At 39.8% G+C, this 20,515-nt stretch overlaps 1 protein-coding gene across 1 annotated transcript in view; it reads left to right on the top strand.

Annotated features, from left to right (window-relative positions):
* Positions 1-20,515, top strand: part of DTNB (dystrobrevin beta) — a 256,908-nt gene that overhangs the window by 20,754 nt on the left and 215,639 nt on the right. Inside the window, 1 exon segment of the mRNA XM_088841232.1 lies at positions 12,273-12,340. Within this exon segment, the coding sequence (XP_088697358.1) occupies positions 12,274-12,340 (67 nt within the window). The 5' untranslated portion in view covers position 12,273.

Raw genomic sequence — 20,515 nt, 5'->3', positions numbered from 1 at the left:
CTCTGCCTTTTCTAAAACCTGCTTGAACATCTGGGAGTTCACGGTTTACATACTGCTGAAGCCTGGCTTGGAGAATTTTGAGCATGACTTTACTAGTGTGTGAGATGAGTGCAATTGTGCGGTAGTTTGAGCATTCTTTGGCATTGCCTTTCTTTGGGATTGGAATGAAGACTGACCTCTTCCAGTCCTGTGGCCAGCGCTGAGTTTCCCAAATCTGCTGGCATATTGAGTGCAGCACTTTCACAGCATCATCTTTCAAGACTTGAAATAGCTCAACTGGAATTCCATCACCTCCACTAGCTTTGTTTGTAGTGATGCTTTCTAAGGCCCACTTGACTTCACATTCCAAGATGTCTGGCTCTAGGTCAGTGATCACGTTATCGTGACTATCTTGGTCGTGAAGATTTTTTTTGTACAGTTCTTCTGTGTATTCCTGCCACCTCTTCTTAATATCTTCTGCTTCTGTTAGGTCCATACCATTTCTGTCCTTTATCGAGCCCATCTTTGCATGAAATGTTCCCTTGGAATCTCTAATTTTCTTGAAGAGGTCTCTTGTTTTTCCTATTCTGTTGTTTTCCTCTTTTCTTTGCATTGATCACTGAGGAAGACTTTCTTATCTCTCCTTGCTATTCTTTGGAACTCTGCATTCAGATGCTTATATCTTTCCTTTTCTCCTTTGCTTTTCGCCTCTCTTCTTTTCACAGCTATTTGTAAGGCCTCCTCAGACAGCCATTTCTCTCTTCTGCATTTCTTTTCCATGGGGATGGTCTTGGTCCCTGTCTCCTGTACAATGTCACGAACCTCCGTCCAGAGTTCATCAGGCACTCTATCAATCAGATCTAGTCCCTTAAATCTATTTCTCACTTCCACTGTATAATCATAAGGGATTTGATTGAGGTCATATCTGAATGGTCTAGTGGTTTTCCCTACTTTCTTCAATTTAAGTCTGAATTTCGCAATAAGGAGTTCATGATCTGAGCCACAGTCAGCTCCTGGTCTTGTTTTCGCTAACTGTATACAGCTTCTCCATCTTTGGTTGCAAAGAATATAATCAATCTGATTTCGGTGTTGACCATCTGGTGATGTCCATGTGTAGAGTCTTCTCTTGTGTTGTTGGAAGAGGGTGTTTGCTATGACCAGTGCATTCTCTTGATAAAACTCTATTAGCCTTTGCCCTGCTTCATTCCATGCTCCAAGGCCAAATTTGCCAGTTACTCCAGGTGTTTCTTGACTTCCTACTTTTGCATTCCAGTCCCCTGTAATGAAAAGGACATCTTTTTTGAGGAGTACTGGTCAGGTATTTTGTAGATTTCCCCTCAACTGAGATTTGCCTGATGTTTTCCTCATGATTAGAAGGGGTTTATAGGTTTTGGGTAGGAAGACCATAGAGATAAAATGCCATTTTCATCACATCATGTCAAGCGTATGTATTGTCCACATGGTTTATCACTGTTGACCTTGAACTTAATCACTTGGCTGAGGTAGTGTTTCTCGGGCGTCTCCACTGTCAAGTTATTTCCCTCTTCCCTGTCACCTCTTTGGAAGGAAGTCATTGTGTGCAATTCACATTTAAGGAAGGGAGAGTTATGTTCCACCTTCTTCAGGGCAGAGTCTCTGTGTAGGTTATTTGGAACTTTTCTGCACAGGATATTGTTGATTCTTCACTTATTAATTTATCCACTCATTTGTGTTAGTATCAACTTAAAGATACTATTAATACTTAATTAAATTTTGTTGCTGAATTTTTCCATCTTTGCCCATTGGGAGCTTTTTCAGTTGGCCTCTGTGTCCCTTTGATATACTCCTATCATATGGTTTTTTCCTCCCAGAACTTCTTTCTCTACTATCAATACAAGACGATCCATGCTCATCTTGTATATTTCCTGCCTCAGACATTTCTCTGAGGAGCCCTGGTTCCTTTTATTGGAGAACGGTATTCTAAACAAAAATTTGGACCCTAAACGTGCTCCTTACTTTGTGATTCTGTTGTTTCTAGGTCCTCTCAGTTGCCAGAGCGAGGACAGGTATGTGCTCAGTGCTCAGTCGTGTCCGACTCTTTGCGACCCTATGGACTGTAGCCCACCAGGCTCCTTTGTCCATGGGGATTCTCCAGGCAAGAATACTGGAGTGGGTTGCCATGCCCTCCTTCAGGGGATCTTCCCAACTCAGGAATCGAACCTGAATCTTCTGTGTTTCCTGCATTACAGGCAGGTTCTTTAGCTGATGATCCATCAGGGAAGGAGATACATATGTGTATACTAATGCTCATACATAAACATAGCTACAAACACTTTTATGTGTAACTGTATATCTATATATGAGCTCACCATGAACTCACAGTGATGTCTCCAGTTGTGGTTCACTCCATTACCACCTGGATCATTCTGGCTTCTCATCTTGCTTATCTGTAACCTCACACTTCACCATCTGCCATCTGTTTACTTCACTGTTCAATTATGTATACGTGCATAACAGTATTAGAATTAGCTCATAACCCTGGGAATGGGCTTCCCAGGTGGTGCTAGTGGTAAAGAACCTACCTGCCAGTGCAGAAGGCATAAGAGACGTGGGTTCGATCCCTGGGTTGGGAAGGTCCCCCGGAGGAGGGCATGGCAACCCACTCCAGTATTCTTGCTTGGAGAATCCCCATAGACAGAGGAGCCTGGCAGGCTAGGTCCATAGGGTTGCAAAGAGTTGAACACAACAGAGGCGACTGAACACATAGGCACGCATGCAACCTGTGGGAAACCAGAGGACAGTTCTTATGTGTATTTTATTTTGCTTTTAGTTTTACAGACTTCATTCACTTCCAGAGTTACTTAGATCACTATACTTTTCTCCCTGTTCAGTGAGGTTGGTTCATTTCTTTGTAATACAGTTAGATTGTTTTGTCATATTCTGCATTTCATCCAGGAATCCTCTGACCTCCTAAACGATTAAAAAAATTTTTTTTCATACGTTAAGTTTCACTCCGTCTTGTAAATTTCTTTTGGTTTTCACAAATGTGTAGCATCAGTGTCCACCATTACAGTATCATACAGAAGTTTTATCATCCTAAAAATTTTGCTGTGTTTTACCTATTCATTCCTCTTCCCTTTGTCCCAAATCTTTGGTAACCACTGATCATTTTATCATTTGTATAGTTTTTTTTTCCCTAGAAGATCTTATAATTGGAATCATATAATACGTAGCCTTTTCATACTGGCTTTTTTCACTTTGCAATATACATTTAAGCTTCATGTCTTTTCTTGATAGTTTATTATTGCTGAAAAATATCCCATTTATGAGGGTAGTAGTTGGTTTATTTATTTATTCCCCATCGAAGGGCATCTTGGTTCCTTTCAATGTTTGGCAGTTGTGAATAAAACTGGTATGAACATTTGGGTGCAGGTTTTGTGTGAATATACATTTTCCACTCAGTATTTATAGTATTCATTGGTTAAATACTTAGTGCAATCGCTGAATTGTGTGGTAAGACTGCGATTAGTTTTGTAAGCGACTGTAAATCGTCTTCCAGCCAGGCTGCCTGTGCATTCCTACTAGCAGTGGATGCGAGTTCCTGTTGCTTTACATTCTTGTCAGTTTTTTGGATTTTAGCCATCCGTATAGGTATTTAGGGCTTCTCTGGTGGCTCAGATGGTAAAGAGTCGGACTGCCATGTGGGAGACCCGGGTTTGATTCCTAGGTTGGGAAGATCCCCTGGAAAATTCCATGGACAGAAGAGCCTGGTGAGCTGCAGTTCATGGGGTTGCAAAGAGTCAGACATGACTGAGCTCGCGCGCGCGCGCACACACACACACACACACACACACGTTTATGTATGTCATTGTTTTACTTTGTAATTTCCTAATGACAGATGATGCTGAACATCTTTTCATATGCTTATCATCTGCATAACTTCTTTGATAAGATACCTGTTCAGATCTTTTGATTATTTTTAAGTTGGGCTGTTTTCTTATTGTTGAATTTGAAGAGTGCTTTTCATAATTTGAATACAAGTTCTCCATCAGGTATATGTTTTTAAAATCTTTGGCTCTTTTCATTCTGTTAACAGTATCTTTTGCAGAACAATTAATTTTAATAAGATCCAATTTTTCCTTTCATGGATTGTGCTTTTGGTGTTGTATCTAAAAACTCATTCATTCAGTTTGGCCTTGGGCTTTCAGTTCAGTTCAGTCGCTCAGTCGTGTCTGACTCTCTGCGACCCCATGAATCACAGCACGCCAGGCCTCCCTGTCCATCACCAACTCCCGGAGTACACTCAAACTCATGTCCACAGAGTCGGTGATGCCATCCAGCCATCTCATTCTCCGTCGTCCCCTTCTCCTCCTGCCCCCAACCTTTCCCAGCATCAGAGTCTTTTCCAGTGAGTCAACTCGTTGCATGAGGTGGCCAAAGTATTGCAGTTTCAGCTTTAGCATCAGTCCCTCCAATGAACATCCAGGATTGATCTCCTTTAGAATGGACTGGTTGGATCTCCTTGCAGTATAAGGGACTCTCAAGAGTCTTCTTCAACACCACAGTTCAAAAGCATCGATTCTTTGGCGATCAGCTGGGCTTAGGTCATTAAATAACCTTTTCTAGGAATTTAACAGTTTCAACTCCTTTCAGATCGAAGAAACTTGGCTTATATTTTCACAGCTAGGACTCTAGTCTTCTCTTGTCTTGTAGGCTAAAGCTTTACTATGGTTCTTCTTTTGTTTTAAATTTTGCTTCAAAGATGTTTATTATTGCACCGTTCATAATAGTAAATAGTTGGAAATATTGTCAACAGTCAAGGCGCAGATGAATGATTGTGATAAATTCCATTCTCTCATTCAAAGTTATAGTTTGAAGAGTATTCAGTATGTGGAAAGGTGCTCAAATATATTGTTCAGGTTTTTCCCCAGCTTTATTGAGGTATAATTGACAAATTAAATTGTACATTTAAAGAGTACAACATAATTTGATAAATAAATGTATACATTGTGCAATCATTACACAATGATTCTTGTGTGTGTATGGTGGTGGTTTGAGATATATACTCTTAGCAAATTTCAAACATGCAATAGAGCATTATCAACTGTAGTCACCAACCTGAGCATTTGACCCCCAACTCATCTTGTAAGTGAAGGTTTGAATCCTTTGTATATACCCATTTTCCTAACTCCCCAGCCCCTTGGAACTACCAGTCTACTCTGCTTCTATGACAAGTTTGACTCCTTATAGATTCCACATATGAGTGAGATTATGTAGTATTTATTTTTCTCTGGCTTATTTCACTTTGGGTTCTGATTTTTTTAATTCGGTGAAATGAAGTTCCTAAGTCGAGTGATTAGGATCCGCCGAAGAGCAAACACGTGTGCATAAATATATCTAGTGGATTTCTCTTCATATTCACAGGATGAACTACAGGAAGAAGGGGTTGCAGAGTCCTGAGATCACGGCGTCATTGAATTTTATTTGTGCATTCATGTGGACAAAGATTTTGGCAGTTGAAATGGGAAAAAAGGGTGGATATGAGCATGATTATGAGGAAGGAAATAGCAGTGTTTGAAATCAAGGTTAGTATGTGAAGTGGATGATAAGGAGGTGTTGGTTACTTCTAGATTATGAGGCTCAGAAAAGGCAAAGTGCCAGGAGTCCGAGTGGAAGGAAGAAGAGAGATGTGTTTATATTCATGCAAGTGTTTAAAGTCGTATCAGGAAGACACATAATCGGGTTTGGTAGTAGGATTGGGCTTCCCTGGTGGCTCAGCAGTAAAGAATCTGTCTGCTAATGCAGGTGACATGGGTTCAGTCCCTGGGTTAGGAAAATCCGCTGGAGAAGGAAATGGCAACCCACTCCAGTATTCTTGCCTGGGAAATTCCATGGACAGAGGAGCATGCCTGGCTATAGTCCATGGGATTGCAAAAGAGTGGGACACGACTTAGAGACTGAACGGCAGCAACAAAGTGCTGATCTTTAAAGTTGTATCGGGAGGACTTGGACATATGATGAGGCTGGGCAGGAGGATTAGATCTTTGTCAGGCATGGACTGTTAGAATTGTAATGACAGAGACAGAGTTATCAGTATCCATGGAGCTCTGGAATGGAATCACCCCAAGGCTGAGGGAAGTCACTTATAGTCATCATAATTTTTGTGTACCCCATCCATTTGGATTTTATGAAATCTGAGCTATAAGATTGATTGAAATGGAAAATCTTTAATATTTTAGTTTGAGTTCCACAAAAAGCTGACTCTTAGACAAGGATTTGAGTGCAAGTATGAGATTTTGTTTTGCATGTTATCCTTGCACGTACTTGTAGGGGACCAGGAAGTGAATAGGGAAGGGAAGTTAGCAAATAAAGGCTTTGTTATCAAACAAGTTCCTACTGTGGGTTCCGTTCCGTTCCGTCGCTCAGTCGTGTCCGACTCTTTGCGACCCCGTGGACTGTAGCCTACCAGGCTTCTCCGTCCATGGGATTCTCCAGGCAAGAATACTGGAGTGGGTTACCGGGTTACTGAAGCTTATTCCCACCAGCGAGCTCTAGGAGCTCATATAACACATGTCCTCAGAGTTATATCCCTTAAGAAGCTTCCCTGGTGGCTCAGTTGGTAAAGAATCCGCCCGTAATGTGGGAGACCTGGGTTTGATCCCTGGGTTGGGAAGATCCCCTGGAGGAGGGCATGGACCCACACCAACATTCTTGCCTGGAGAATCCCCATGAACAGAGGAACCTGGTGGGCTTGAAATAGACTTTAGAGGTCAGAGAAAGCCTGGTTTCTGTATTAAAACAAAACAAAAACAAACAGAAATAAAGAAAAGCAGATCCTATCGATCAGTATAGAAGGATTCAATAAAGGTCAGGAGATACGGAAAATGGGAGCACCCTATAAACTCTTTCCTTAATACCCTGCCGTGCAATTCCCACATCTTCAGCTCATTTACTTTGGGCCATCAAACCCCCACGCCGACTTACATGAGCTAGTCTACAGCATGTTCGGACTGGTGCCAGGTGTCCTTTCAGTTCAGTTCAGTTCAGTCGCTCAGTCGTGTCCGACTCTCCGCGACCCCATGAATCACAGCACGCCAGGCCTCCCTGTCCATCACCAACTCCCGGAGTTCATTCAAACTCATGTCCACAGAGTCGGTGATGCCATCCAGCCATCTCATTCTCGGTCGTCCCCTTCTCCTCCCGCCCCCAACATTTCCTAGCATCAGAGTCTTTTCCAGTGAGTCAACTCGTCGCATGAGGTGGCCAAAGTATTGCAGTTTCAGCTTTAGCATCAGTCCTTCCAATGAACACCCAGGATCGATCTCCCTTAAAATGGACTGTTGGATCTCCTTGCGGTACCAGGGACTCCTTATAGAACATTAAATCCTGGGTCACAGGCCAAGTTGTTGCCACATCAGCAGACTTTGTCTTATCTTACACTTGGCTCAGGTTGAACACTCGTCAATTCCAGGTATGTTCTTCCAGTTCCTGTTGGTGCATATCGTCAGGTCCAGCAGCTGTTTTGATGAATCCTCACTTTTCTATCCAAAGTGGGGCCAACCCCTTCCAATTCTGTTGATGTGAATGAGGCTGGACCCTGGTTATTAGCCTGGAAACAGGGAGGAAGGTAGGGACAGATTTTGACGTGGGTCAGCATCTTTTGAGGCGTGCTTCTCAGATAAGGCCTTTGTGTGGGCTTTAGGCTGAGGAAACAGCCCCTGTAGAAAGAGCAGGAGAGCCACTTCTGCCCCAGAGTGTTCAGGAGAATATTGGCTGGACTGTGAATTCAATCTTCTTTAAGTTGTCTACCTTCGTAATTTGAATTTGAGCCTGATTTTTAGCACAGTCTGCTTTCAAGTTGTGGGAGCTGAGGGTTCCTTAGAAAATGCTGCCATGGATATCATCTGGCTGTCGTAGCTTGCTCTGAGTTGGTACTTGACTGATTTAAGTCTTGATATCTTCTTTCTTCTGTGCATCAGTCCTTCTTAACAAAAGCTCAACCATTTAATTGTCTTTAAAATTCCTGGTGCTCCTATCTCTCTCGAATGCGAAAGCTATTGCATAAGCCAGTCATCTTCTAAGTGTGTCCCTTACTAGTTTCATCACATCAAGAGTCTTAGTACTATCCATGCAGCAGCACGCCAGGGGTTCTCACCAAGCCACTTACTGCTAGCTCTGGGATCCTTGTCGGCTGTTTGGCGATTGATCCACCTACAGAATTCATCTCAGAGGTCTGTTTTACAGGATCATATCTGTGTTATTTTGCATTACCCGAGAAGAAAATGCTCTGTAAGGACTCAAGTGCAATTTTTTTTAAAAATTCTTTTTTAGATCCTAGAAAATACTGGTGAAAGAGTGGAGAAGTGAGACAGAGAAGAGAAAGTAGTTAATCAAGTATTTCACATCAGTTGCCATGGGTGAGCAGAGTTAATTCCAAGGGGGAGCTCAGGAGGTCAGTGGAACACGTGGCCTCAGAGTTATTCCCTCTGTTAGGTAAAGAAGCTGGATTATTTATATATTAACTTCTATCAGTGGGAGGACTGCTGTCCAGGGATGTTAATCGCCTGGTACTTCTGGACTGCACCGCAGGTGTCAAAGCCTTTAGTGGCCAGAAAAAGCCTCAAATAAAGAAATGCAAATGCTGGCAACCGGAAGCTGATAAGTTATGCATCAGAGTAGTAGTATGGGTAATGGAGTAAAGGCAGAGTATCAGCAGGTTCCATTGCACCTGCTAAGTTAACAAATAAGGTCAGTATTGGGGCTTCTATTGAATAACAAGCTTTTCTTCCATGTTGGCTGGTTTTGAGAGTTTTTCTAAAAACACATTTTTCTGGATACAAGTCTTGTGTCAGACCTGTGATTTGCAGATATTTTTCTCCCAGGGTATAGCTTTTGTTTTCTTATTGGTTTCTTTCATAGAACAGAAGTATTTAATTTTGGTGATGTCCAGTTTATTATTATTATTTTCTTTTGTTCTTTGTGCTTTTAGAGTGATGTATCAGACCATGAAGATTTTCTCTCATGGTTTCTTCTTTTATACTTTTACATTTATGTCTGTCTTCTGTTTTGAATTAATTTTTATTTATGGTGTGAGGTGTAGGTCAAGGTTCATCTTTTTGACGTAAGCATAACCAGTTTTTCTGACACCAAGACTGTCCTTTCTTCATTGAATTTCTTTTGCATCTTGAAAAAAAAATTCAAGTGGCCATATTTGTGTGCCTCTGTATCCAGACTCTGTTCTGTTTCGTCGATCTGTGTACTTGTCCCTTTGTCAATATCATGCTGTCTTGATTACTGTAGTTTTTTAGTAATTCTTAAAATTGAATAGTACGTGCCTCCAACATTATTCTTCCTTTCCAAAATTTCTTACCTGGTCTGTACCTTTAAGCTTTCCATATACAATTTAGAACTGTCTGTATTTACAAAAAATTCTGCTGGGGTTTTGATTAGACCATCTGATTAGATGATACATCTTTCTTCAAATTTTTGACTCCTGTAGTTTCCCAGGGTAGCTGCTTTTATTGATACTGCCACTGCTTGGCTACTGCCGCTGCTTGGCTGGAGTGGGAGAAAATGAAGAAAAAGAAGAGAGAGGAAGAAAGTGCTGGGAAGTCTCTCCCATTCTCCCTGGATTGGCTTTAGACTTCTTTCTTCCCTTTTAGCTGTAGCTAGAGGATTTTTCCCAGATTCTTCTGTGTGCTAGGTTCAGGGGTTCATGCTGTGTTGATTTCAAGCCAGGGGTTCAAGAGGAAAAAAGGATAAACTCACCAGCTGTTTGGTGGTATTTGGGATTCTGTTGTATTCTTTCCCAGTCCACCTGGTGATATTTACTTTCACCAACCTTAAATAACTCCAGCACACATTCCGTGCAGGTGTATAATTTGATGGGAGAATAAGGGCTTCCCAGGTGGCTCAGTGGTAAAAAAAAAATCACCTGCCAATGCTGGAGATACAGGTTTGATCGCTGAGTCGGGAAGATCCTCTGGAGAAGGAAATGGCAACCTGCTCCAGTATTGTTGCCTGGGAAATTCCATGGGCAGAGGAGCCTGGCAGGCTACAGTCCATTGGATTGCAAAGAGTCGGACATGACTGAGCACAAATACACAAGGTCAGTTTGTGCTGTGTATCTTAGTAATATCTAAAACTTCCTGGGGGAAGATTATTCGTAAATGTTTACTGACACAGCATTTTGGAGGGGAATTTGGCAATATCTACCAAAATTTTAAACGTATATATCAATGAAGAATGAATTTTAGAGTAATTAATAAGGCAGTTGCCAAGGATAAACTTCTGATAATGGAAGTGAAACTCAAACCCTTGTGGAATGTGGGATGATTGTTGTCATTTTTACATGGGAACATGCTAACCGAACTGAGCCAATCGTTTGTAGTAATGCAGTATTAATTACTGTTGCTTTAGGTGGGGTTGGCATACTTTTTCTTAAAGGACCAGATTTTAGACTTTGCGTGCCAGATGCTTTTTGTTGAAAACGCTCAACTCAGCCTTTGTCGAATGAGAGCATCCATAAACAATAGATAAATGAATAGGTGTGGCTGTGTTCCAATAAAACTTTATTTGCAAAAACAGATCTGGTCCAGGGTAGTATAGCTTCTCTAGTTTAATTATCCCTGCTTTACATGACCTCTTGCTTTCAGCGCTACAGCATTCATACATGTAGATGTGGGCTCTGAAGTGGCATTGGCAGTACAATATGTTATTAGTTTTTTCAAGATTAATCTGGAAATAAAGATAAAATTTAGAAAATTGTCCTGAAGAACTCAGGGATCCCCAGGAATTCTTAGATTCTATTTTGAGAAAAATTGATTTAAAGAAAAAAGTAGAAGAAATATAGTAAATTATATATTTTAAAAAGGATATTATGATTCTCTATTTTAATTTGTGTTTAGCATTTAAACTTTGTAATACACAGTGAGAGACCAAGTTTTTGGATAGGACGGAGGAGGTTTTTGAATACCCTTTTTCTTTATAATTATAGGCTACTGGTCTCAACTCTTGCTTTTTCTCTAGGACTTATATTTCATTAGATTTTTTTTGCTGTTTCTGGTTGCTTTTTCTTTGGCTTACTTTCCTACTGTTTAAAACTGTTTCCTCTTGGGGGCAAATCGTTAGGTAACCATCACTTACTATTTGGTAACATTATAGTGATTTAGAAAAGGGATAGTTAGTTTTAATGATCAAAATATTAATTGCAGAATGTTAAGGAATATATTTACATTTTAAAATTTTCTTTAGGCTATAACTAAACTTTCAGCAGGCACTTTGTTTTAATGGATATGTAATTTGTGTAGTCATCGTTTAATTTATGATTATAACACATTTGAGAATGTTATGTAAATAACTCCATGATCTACAGTAGTTTAATCTGCTTAGGGAATTATTTAACATATGCTATTTGTAGATATTTTTTACTTCATAGTGTAAGGCAGAGTTTAGCTGAAATTGTCACAAATTTTACATCAGTAAGGTCCATGCAGTGGGCTATTGTGTTCTAGCCTTTTAAGCATAGAGATTTGAAATGTATTTAGAAACAAAAGTTGTGAAAGAAGTTTAATGAAAGAGTTACAGTTTTGCTCTATTGCTTCTGCATTCTGTGTCCTTAAGCAAGTTAGTGTTCTTTTCTAGACGTCTGTTTTCTAATCTATAAAATGGGGTAATAATAATGCCAGCACTCAGAATTGTTGGGAGAATTAAATGAGATAATGCATGGAAAGAGTTTTATTTTTAAACAAAGTGACTGGCATAGCGTAAGTCATGTGATTAAAAACTTATGTTTAGGAGTTCTTTGAATTTGTGCATAAATTCCTCTTTCAGTATTTTTTAATATAAAAATAAAATATTTTATGTGTAGCTAATTATTTCAATGTTTTTATTATTATAGCCTTTCATTATAATTATTATAGCCTTTCATTATAATTATTATCTAAATTATTTTTAATAACATGTTTATCTATGTAAAACAGTAGGAATATGGGTAAATTGTCTCGACTAATCCAGGACTCTAGAGAAAATAAAGTTAAAAATAAGACGTGGCCCCATATTGTCAACACATGAAGCAAGTGTATGAGCTCATTTAAGTATTGACTTTATAATATTTTAGAAGCTGTCAAATAAAGGGACAACAGTTTGTCTTTTTCTGCCTTGGGCTTCCACTTTACTTTTATTGGTATCCTTTTAATGTGTGCGTATACAGCTTGGTTTCCTGTACCTCTCTGCAACAGACTGATAAGCACTTGGTGGAATTGTCAAATTACACATTTGTTTACACATTTGTTTATCGTATCCTTTGTCTCTAGGATGATTGAGGAAAGTGGGAACAAGCGGAAAACTATGGCAGAGAAGAGGCAGCTGTTCATAGAAATGCGTGAGTCTTCTGGAATCCTTGTTTGTATTAATGTGTGGGAATGTCTTTTTTTCCCCCCGATCAAATCAGAGTTTTAATCAGAAGTTTTATGTTACAAATTTTAGAAAGAGAGGAATGGGAGTTAAAGAATCATGCAGTTGGACCCCAAGCCAGAGCATTACTTTGACTGAATTAACTTGAGTTGCTTTCTTATGCAAGGTCATAAATAATGACAAATATGTTACCTAGAATATCTGTGAGTTTAAAGCATGCCAGTCAGTGTAGACCTCTTGCAGTAACTCCATTGTTACCATGAGCTCGCAGGTGATGATAAATAATATGTTATATAAATTACCTTACTGTAGATTAAGACTCCAGTGTAGAGAGGACTGTGTTAAAACAACACTTGGAGCTGTAGGAAGAAGTAGAAGCAGGAATGTGTACTTTGGTGTGTAACTTTACTGTAGACCCTTTAAAATCTTCTGTTAAAACATTCTTATATATTGCTGGAGAAGTAAATGGCAACCCACTCCAGTATTCTTGTATGGAAAATCCCATGGACAGAGAAGCCTGGTAGACTACAGTCCATGGGATTGCAAAGAGTTGGATACGACTGAGCGACTTCACTATATATTGTTATTTATTCTTGTATATTCCTATATTCTTCAGCAAAGGGGTCACCTTTTCATTGAATTTTTAATATATTTACTGAGAATCTGTTGTGTTCCAGGCACCATTACTGGTGCTAGGGTTACAGTCGTGTCTGACTCTTTGTGACCCCTTGGCCCGTAGCCCACCAGGCTTCTCTGTCCATGGAATTCTCTAGGCAACATTACTGGAGTGGGTTGCCATTCCTTTCTTCAGGGACTCTTCCCCACCCAGGGATCGAACCTGCCTCTCCTGCAATGCATACAGATTCTTTACCCTCTGAGCCATATAGGGGAGAACAAAACACAGTCCCATACTGTTTTCATTTTAAAGGAAAACTGACAAAAATGGAAACCAAATGAACAATAATTCTTGATATTAAGAATTATCTGGCATGCACTCTCATGGGCATGTGAGAGAGCATGATTGGGGAGATATTTAAAGTAAAAATTGGGTATTCTTCAAAGAATTGGGTTGATTGCTTAGTGAACGTTATCGCTGACACAAACTTCATACAAATTACCATTCTGTGTAACAAACTCAAGAATATGGATGGTCTGGGAGATGTTTGGTGGGTGTGGCTGCAAGAGTCACCTCTATTTCTCCACAGAAAGAATTGCATTGGTGGTTATGGTATCTGCTATGGGAAGCCCCACTCTTATTTCCAACATCACCCCCAAATCTCCAGCATAATTACCTTCTAAGGATGCAGAAACCACTGTTTGCCACTTTGATGACTTGGCCCTGTCATCCAGGTGTTGAGTTGACTTCAGTATTTTGATTCTGAATCTAATGATCTTTCTCTCTGCTCTTTCATTACTCTTAATGGTTAGTTTATAGACTTCTACTTAGGTATTATAGATAACTACATGTATATCGCTTTTTAAAAAGACTTAAATGTTCAGAGCAATTTTAGGTTCCTAGCAAAATTAAGAGGAAGGAACAGAGCTGTCTCATGTATACCCCTTGCCCTGACACATGCATGGCCTCCACCAGTCAACACTCACACCAGAGTGGAACATCCATTACAACTGATGGACCTACATTGGCAAAATCATAACAACCCAAAGCCTGTGGTTTACATTCTGCTTCATTCTTGGTGGTGTACATTCTACAGAACTGTATACTTTTTAAAGAAAGGCCATTTTGACTCTTACTTTTGCAATACTTATACCTCTTTTTCATGACCTACTGACTATACAGATATTATAGTTAAGAGTTGGGAGGATAGCAGTCATTCTTGTCTCGTTTTTGACTTGAATGGGAATGGATGTAATATTTCATTGTTAAAATGATATTTGTTATAGGTTTTGTACCTTTTATCAGGTTAAGGAACTACTTTTCTGTTCTAATTTACCAAGTGTTATTACTGTTATTTTCTTTAAATCATGAATGAGTATTGAATTTTATCATTTGCCTCTGCTTCTCTTGAGAGGAATGTATTTCTCCTTTTTAAAAAATTGAGATATAGTGATCGCTGAAGAATTGATGCTTTTGAACTGTGGTGCTGGAGAAGACTCTTGAGAGTCCCTTGGACTGCAGGGAGATCCAACTAGTCCATTCTAAAGGAGATCAATCCTGGGTGTTCATTGGAAGGACTGATGCTAAAGCTGAAACTCCAATACTTTGGCTACCTCATGCGACGAGTTGACTCATTGGAAAAGAGTATGATGCTAGGAGGGATTGAGGGTGGGAGGAGACGGGGACGATAGAGAATGAGATGGCTGGATGGCATCATCGACTCGATGGACATGAGTTTGAGTGAACTCTGGGAGTTGGTGATGGACAGGGAGGCCTGGCGTGCTGTGATTCATGGGGTCACAAGGAGTCGAGCACGACTGAACAACTGAACTGAGCTGAACTGAAGTGACGTATATTTCTCCTTTACTCTGTTAACATACATAATTCTGGGGCCAACAGTCTTTTTCTTAAAGGGCCAAAAAGTAAATATTTTAGAATTTGCAGGCGATATGATTTCTTTGTCATAGCTACCTTTATTATTGTGCCACTCAGTAGTATTCTTAAGCCTTTCTGTTTTTGGACAGTATCTTTAAATTTCCTATTTTAAACAGTGATGAAATTAATTTGTTCATTCTTTGAGTGTTATTTTTTTTTTTGATGGCACTGTATGTCGTGTGGGATCTTAGTTCCCTGATCAGAGATTGAACCCGTGCCCCCTGCTTTGGGAGCATGAAGTCTCTTTGCTTAATATTTTATCTTTTGGACTTTAACCCCATGAAAGTAAGAATCACATGTATTTATCATGGTAGCCCATCAACTCAATAAATATTTATTAAAGGAGAAATTATGTAGAAATTTGATAGTTTATAATTTTTATATGATATAAAATTACTAAGAAAAATGATAAGTGATAGTTTCTCAACTCTGTTACCAAAATAAAAGCTTCCTAGTTGAGTCTATAGTATACTTGATGCCAGGCCTTGACGTTCAGAGATTCTGATTTTATTTTTACTTTTCCAGAATTTTGTCGCTTTTATTTTTTTTTCCAAGAAACTTTTGGCTTTATTGGTCCTCTCCCTGAATCTTTGTTTTCTCCCTCATTATTTAATGTTATTACATGGTTTATTATTTTCTTCTTTCTACTTTAAGCAGTTCTATATTTTTATAGGTTTAGGTTTATTTTCATATTTATTTTTTGTTTCTTATGTAAGCACTGAAACTTTTTCATGACTTTCTATTTTTGTAGGTATGTCTTCTGATATATACTATTTTCATTATCAGATTTCTGTGTTTTCTTATTTCTGTTATGAATTATTTAGAAGTATCCTTTTAAACTAGTAAGTGGATATTTTTAATTATAAGAATATTTAGCTTGAATTATGGGTCAGGGAATGAGGAACACTCTAGAATCTTTGTGTTTCTTGATATTTTATGTTGTTTTTCTGAATATTCCCTGAATGCTTGAAAATAATATGCATGATTTCTCTGTTATCTCAATCAAGCTTGTTATATTTTATTAAGGTTTTTTTATCCTTACTCATTTGATTGCTTGATCTTAATTACTGGAAGATGTTGAAAATCTCTTCATTGATCATGGATTTAAAATCTCCCCCCTGTAGTACTGTCAGTGTTTTGAGGCTTTTGTTCTTAGATGCATATATATTAAAATGTTCTACCTAGAAAATTGAATCTTTTATTATTAAATAGGTACACTTTGCTTTGAGGTCTGATTTGTTGTATATTAATATAGCTATACCAGTTTTCTTTTGGTTAGCATGCCTGGTACAGTATATTTATTTTTATTCTTTAAATTTTTTTTGTTATGAATGCTGTTATGAATACTGATATGTTTCATTTTTCTCCCTTTATATTTTGTGCTTCAGTTTTGTTGTTTCTCTGTTGTGTTTTGTTTTTTCCCTCTTTCCTTGGCTTTTCTTAGATGAATTGAGCTTCCTTTCTTCCCATTCTACTTTTTTCCTCTACTTAATTGTGAGTTGTATGTTCTTTTTGTGGTTACTCCAGAAATTTTAACATCAATGAAAATGAAGTCCAAATCCTATCAATATTTATAACTTTTTTCAAAGTAATATAAGAATATTAGAATGCTTTAGAGTACCTCCTTTATGAAATAGATGCTACTTTTTGTGTTTTTTGAAGCCCACAAATTAAATTTTATTTTTATTCTGTATAATCCACTTTTGTTTTATGCAGCCTATTTGGTTATCACTTTCCTTGCTTGACATTATTTAAAAAAAAATTAAATCTTGGTGGAATCAGCCATGTGTCTCTACCATTTCCCTTTGTGGGATTTTAAAACTTTTCCCCCTAATTCACCAGCTGTGAGAGTCACCCTTCAGTGATCTTGATTTTATTTGTACCTTCCTCTCTTCTGGGACCTCTGGCTTTATCTTTGGTCCCTAGGGTTTCTAATTGGACTGCCAAGAAAAAGATGAGGAAGTCATTCATGTTCATATTTGTTACTTATTCAGCCTAATTGTTTTTTTAATATTTTTTCTTAATTAGAAGTACTTGTAAAAGTTTTTGGACAGCTCTGAAATGTTGCTGCTGCTGCTGCTAAGTCGCTTCAGTCGTGTCCGACTCTGTGCGACCCCATAGAGGGCAGCCCACCAGGCTCCTGGGATTCTCCAGGCAAGAACACTGGAATGGGCTGCCATTTCCTTCTCCAATGCATGAAAGTGAAAAGTGAAAGTGAAGTCGCTCAGTCGTGTCTGAAATGTTACTATACATTTATTAGATTTATAATCTCACCTCTTCTTTCTCCTTCCCTGCTTCTTATCTCCCCAGTTAGATTCCTTTCTCAGCAAAGTAAATGTATTTCCTCATGCCTCTCATTGGTCTCCACCACATCCTATGGCTTCCTGGAACACCTTTGGAATGCTTGGCCCTGCTTGAAGAGGGCTAAAAGCATCAACATGTTTACACAGGAAAAGGAGTTGACTGCTCCACTACTTTTATTATCTCCCTCCATCAGCCTTTCCTTGCTAGTGTCTACAGCTGTATAACCTTTTGACTTGACCTTATATTTTTCGGAAAAGAACAGATCAGAGTCTTTTATACCAGGCATTCCAGAACTTCCTAATTTTCAGTAGTTTATTCATTCAGTAAATATTTAGTTGTTGTTTAGTTGCTCAGTTGTATCCGACTCTTTGTGACCCCATGGACTGCAGCATGCCAGGCTTCCCTGTCCTTCACTATCTCCTGGTGACTGCTCAGACTCATGTCCATCGAGTCGGTGATGCCATCCAACCATCTCATCCTCTGTTATCCCCTTCTCCTCCTGCCTTCAATGCTTCCCGGCATCAGGGTCTTTTCCAGTGAGTTGGCTTTTTGCAGTCAGGTAGCCAGAGTATTGGAGCTTCAGTATCAGTCTTTCCAATGAATGTTCAGGATTGATTTCCTTTAGGATGGACTGGTTTGATCTCCTGACCAGCAGTCAGGTGCTGGTTTTATTATGCCTTACTTTGGGGCATATTGTAAAGAATAGTACAGTGGTAACATGGTCTCTGCCTTCTTGGATCTTGTTTTCCTGGAAATGGGAACCAAGAATGATAGGCAATAGGAGCCATGTTAAGGGAAGCCAGTGGTGTCCAGGAAGAAATCTGGGAGGAAGCGATATCCTGGCTGAGTCAGCCCCATATGTGGTGAAGGAAGGGCTGGGACATTATCGTCTATGGAGGCCCAGAGGTGAGAGGCCTTGTCTTGTTTGGGTAATTACATGTAGTCCAGACTGATGTAACTCCTTGAGTGTGAGATAAAATTTGAGAGGTGCATGAGGCAGACCTTTAAACTGAGTTAGATAATCCTGTGTTGCTCTGAACTAACATTTTATTTGTTAGGAATGAAGATTCCAGCTTCCTCCTGTGGAGATTTTGATGTAGGCTTCTGATACAGACAGATACAATAAAAGCCTTCCATTTGACTCTTTGCTTTCCTTGGGATTTGATTATACTGCAGAACATCCATATCTATTTCTCATTAATAAGTAGAGCCATACTGTGCAAAGAAGGGTTAATCCTTTCTGTCCTTTCCCTATCTTTCTCCTCTGCCTCTTGGGTATCCAGTGTCCCATTGGATTCCTGTCTGTCTAGGACTTTCACTGGGCTTTCTAACTGGGGCCAGAATTCTGCCTGGATATTTAGTTAAGACTCTCTTTACCATTTCTTGATGAACTTGAAACATTGTCTGACATCAGTATAATATTAAAATGACACTATTTTATTTCTTATAATGAAATATTCTTGAAATGAATAATAATGAAGAGTAATTCTTTCTAAGATCATGACATCTGGTCCTATCACTTCATGGCAAATAGATGGGGAAACAGTGACAGATTTTATTTTTTTGGGTTCCAAAATCACTGCAGATGGTGACTGTAGCATGAAATTAAAAGATGCTTGCTCCTTGGAAGAAAAGCTATGACCAACCTAGACAAAATATTAAAAAGCAGAGATATTACTTTGCCAACAAAGGTCCATCTAGTCAAAGCTATGGTTTTTCCAGTGGTCATGTATGGATGTGAGAGTTGGACTATAAAGAAAACTGAGCACTGAAGAATTGATGCTTTTGAACTGTGATGTTGGAGAACACTCTTGAGAGTCCCCTAGACAGCAGAGAGATCCAACCAGTCCATCCTAAAGGAAATCTGTCATGAATATTCATTGGACGGACTGATGCTAAAGCTGAAACTCCAATACTTTGTCCATCTGATGCGAAGAACTGACTCATTGGAAAAGACCTGATGTTGGGAAGGATTGAGGGTGGGAGGAGAAGGGGACAACAGAGGACTCGATCATTGGATGGCATCCCTGACTCGATGGACATGAGTTTGAGCGACCTCCGGGAGTTGGTGATGGACAGGGAAGCTTGGTGTGCTGCAGTCCATGGGGTCTCAAAGAGACAGAGACGACTGAGTGACTGAACTGAACTGAATTCTTTCTAGTTCAGAATTTCCAAAGTGATATTCTAATCATTTAAATTTCTTCACTTTTTTCTATTTTGTATTTGGAAAGCTAACGTATTTTCTGATCAGGAATTTAATACAGGAGACCCTCATATGACTCCTGGGTTGGGAAGATCCACTGGAGAAGGGATGGGCTACCCACTCCAGTATTCTTGGGCTTCCCTTGTGGCTCAGCTTACGGTAAACAATCTGCCTGCAATGTGGGAGACCTGGGTTTGATCCCTGGGTTGGGAAGATCCCCTGGAGAAGGGAAAGGCTACCCACTCCAATATTCTGGTCCAGAGAATTCCATGGACTGTATAGTCCATGGGGTTGCAAAGAGTTGGACACGATTGAGTGACTTTCACTTTCACTTTACATAGGGGAAATATTAAAAAAAGCGAGGGCTATACTTAGTGGATGTGGATTCTTCTTATATAGATCAGGGAAGATTGGACTGCTCCAGAAGAAGGGAAATATATGGGAGGCTGCTGCTGCTGCTGCTAAGTCACTTCAGTCGTGTCCGACTCTGTGTGACCCCATAGACGGAAGCCCACCAGGCTCCCCCGTCCCTGGGATTCTCGAGGCAAGAACACTGGAGTGGGTTGCCATTTCCTTCTCCAATGTGTGAAAGTGAAAAGTGAAAGTGAAGTCGCTCAGTCGTGTCCGACCCTTAGCGACCCCACGGACTGCAGCCTACCAGGCTCCTCCATCCATGGGATTTTCCAGGCAAGAGTACTGGAGTGGCTTGCCATTGCCTTCTCTGATATGGGAGGCTAGAGTACCTGATTTGTTGAATATTAGTATAGTAAAATTTTAGTGAAGTTCTAGGGTTATTGATGGAGAAGGCAATGGCAAGCCACTCCAGTACTCTTGCCTGGAAAATCCCATGGATGGAGGAGCCTGGTAGGCTGCAGTCCGTGGGGTCGCTAAGGGTCGGACACGACTGAGCGACTTCACTTTCACTTTTCACTTTCACACATTGGAGAAGGAAATGGCAACCCACTCCAGTGTTCTTGCCTGGAGAATCCCAGGGACGGGGGAGCCTGGTGGGCTTCCGTCTGTGGGGTCACACAGAGTCGGACACGACTGAAGTGACTTAGCAGCAGCAGCAGCAGGGTTATTGA

The sequence above is a fragment of the Moschus berezovskii genome, chromosome 11 (assembly GCF_049115385.1).
Source record: "Moschus berezovskii isolate FMDL1 chromosome 11, NW_MosBer_1.0, whole genome shotgun sequence".
NCBI lineage: Eukaryota > Metazoa > Chordata > Mammalia > Artiodactyla > Moschidae > Moschus > Moschus berezovskii.
Note: the sequence above shows the minus strand (reverse complement) of the source record. Positions and strands in the feature narration are given on the sequence as shown.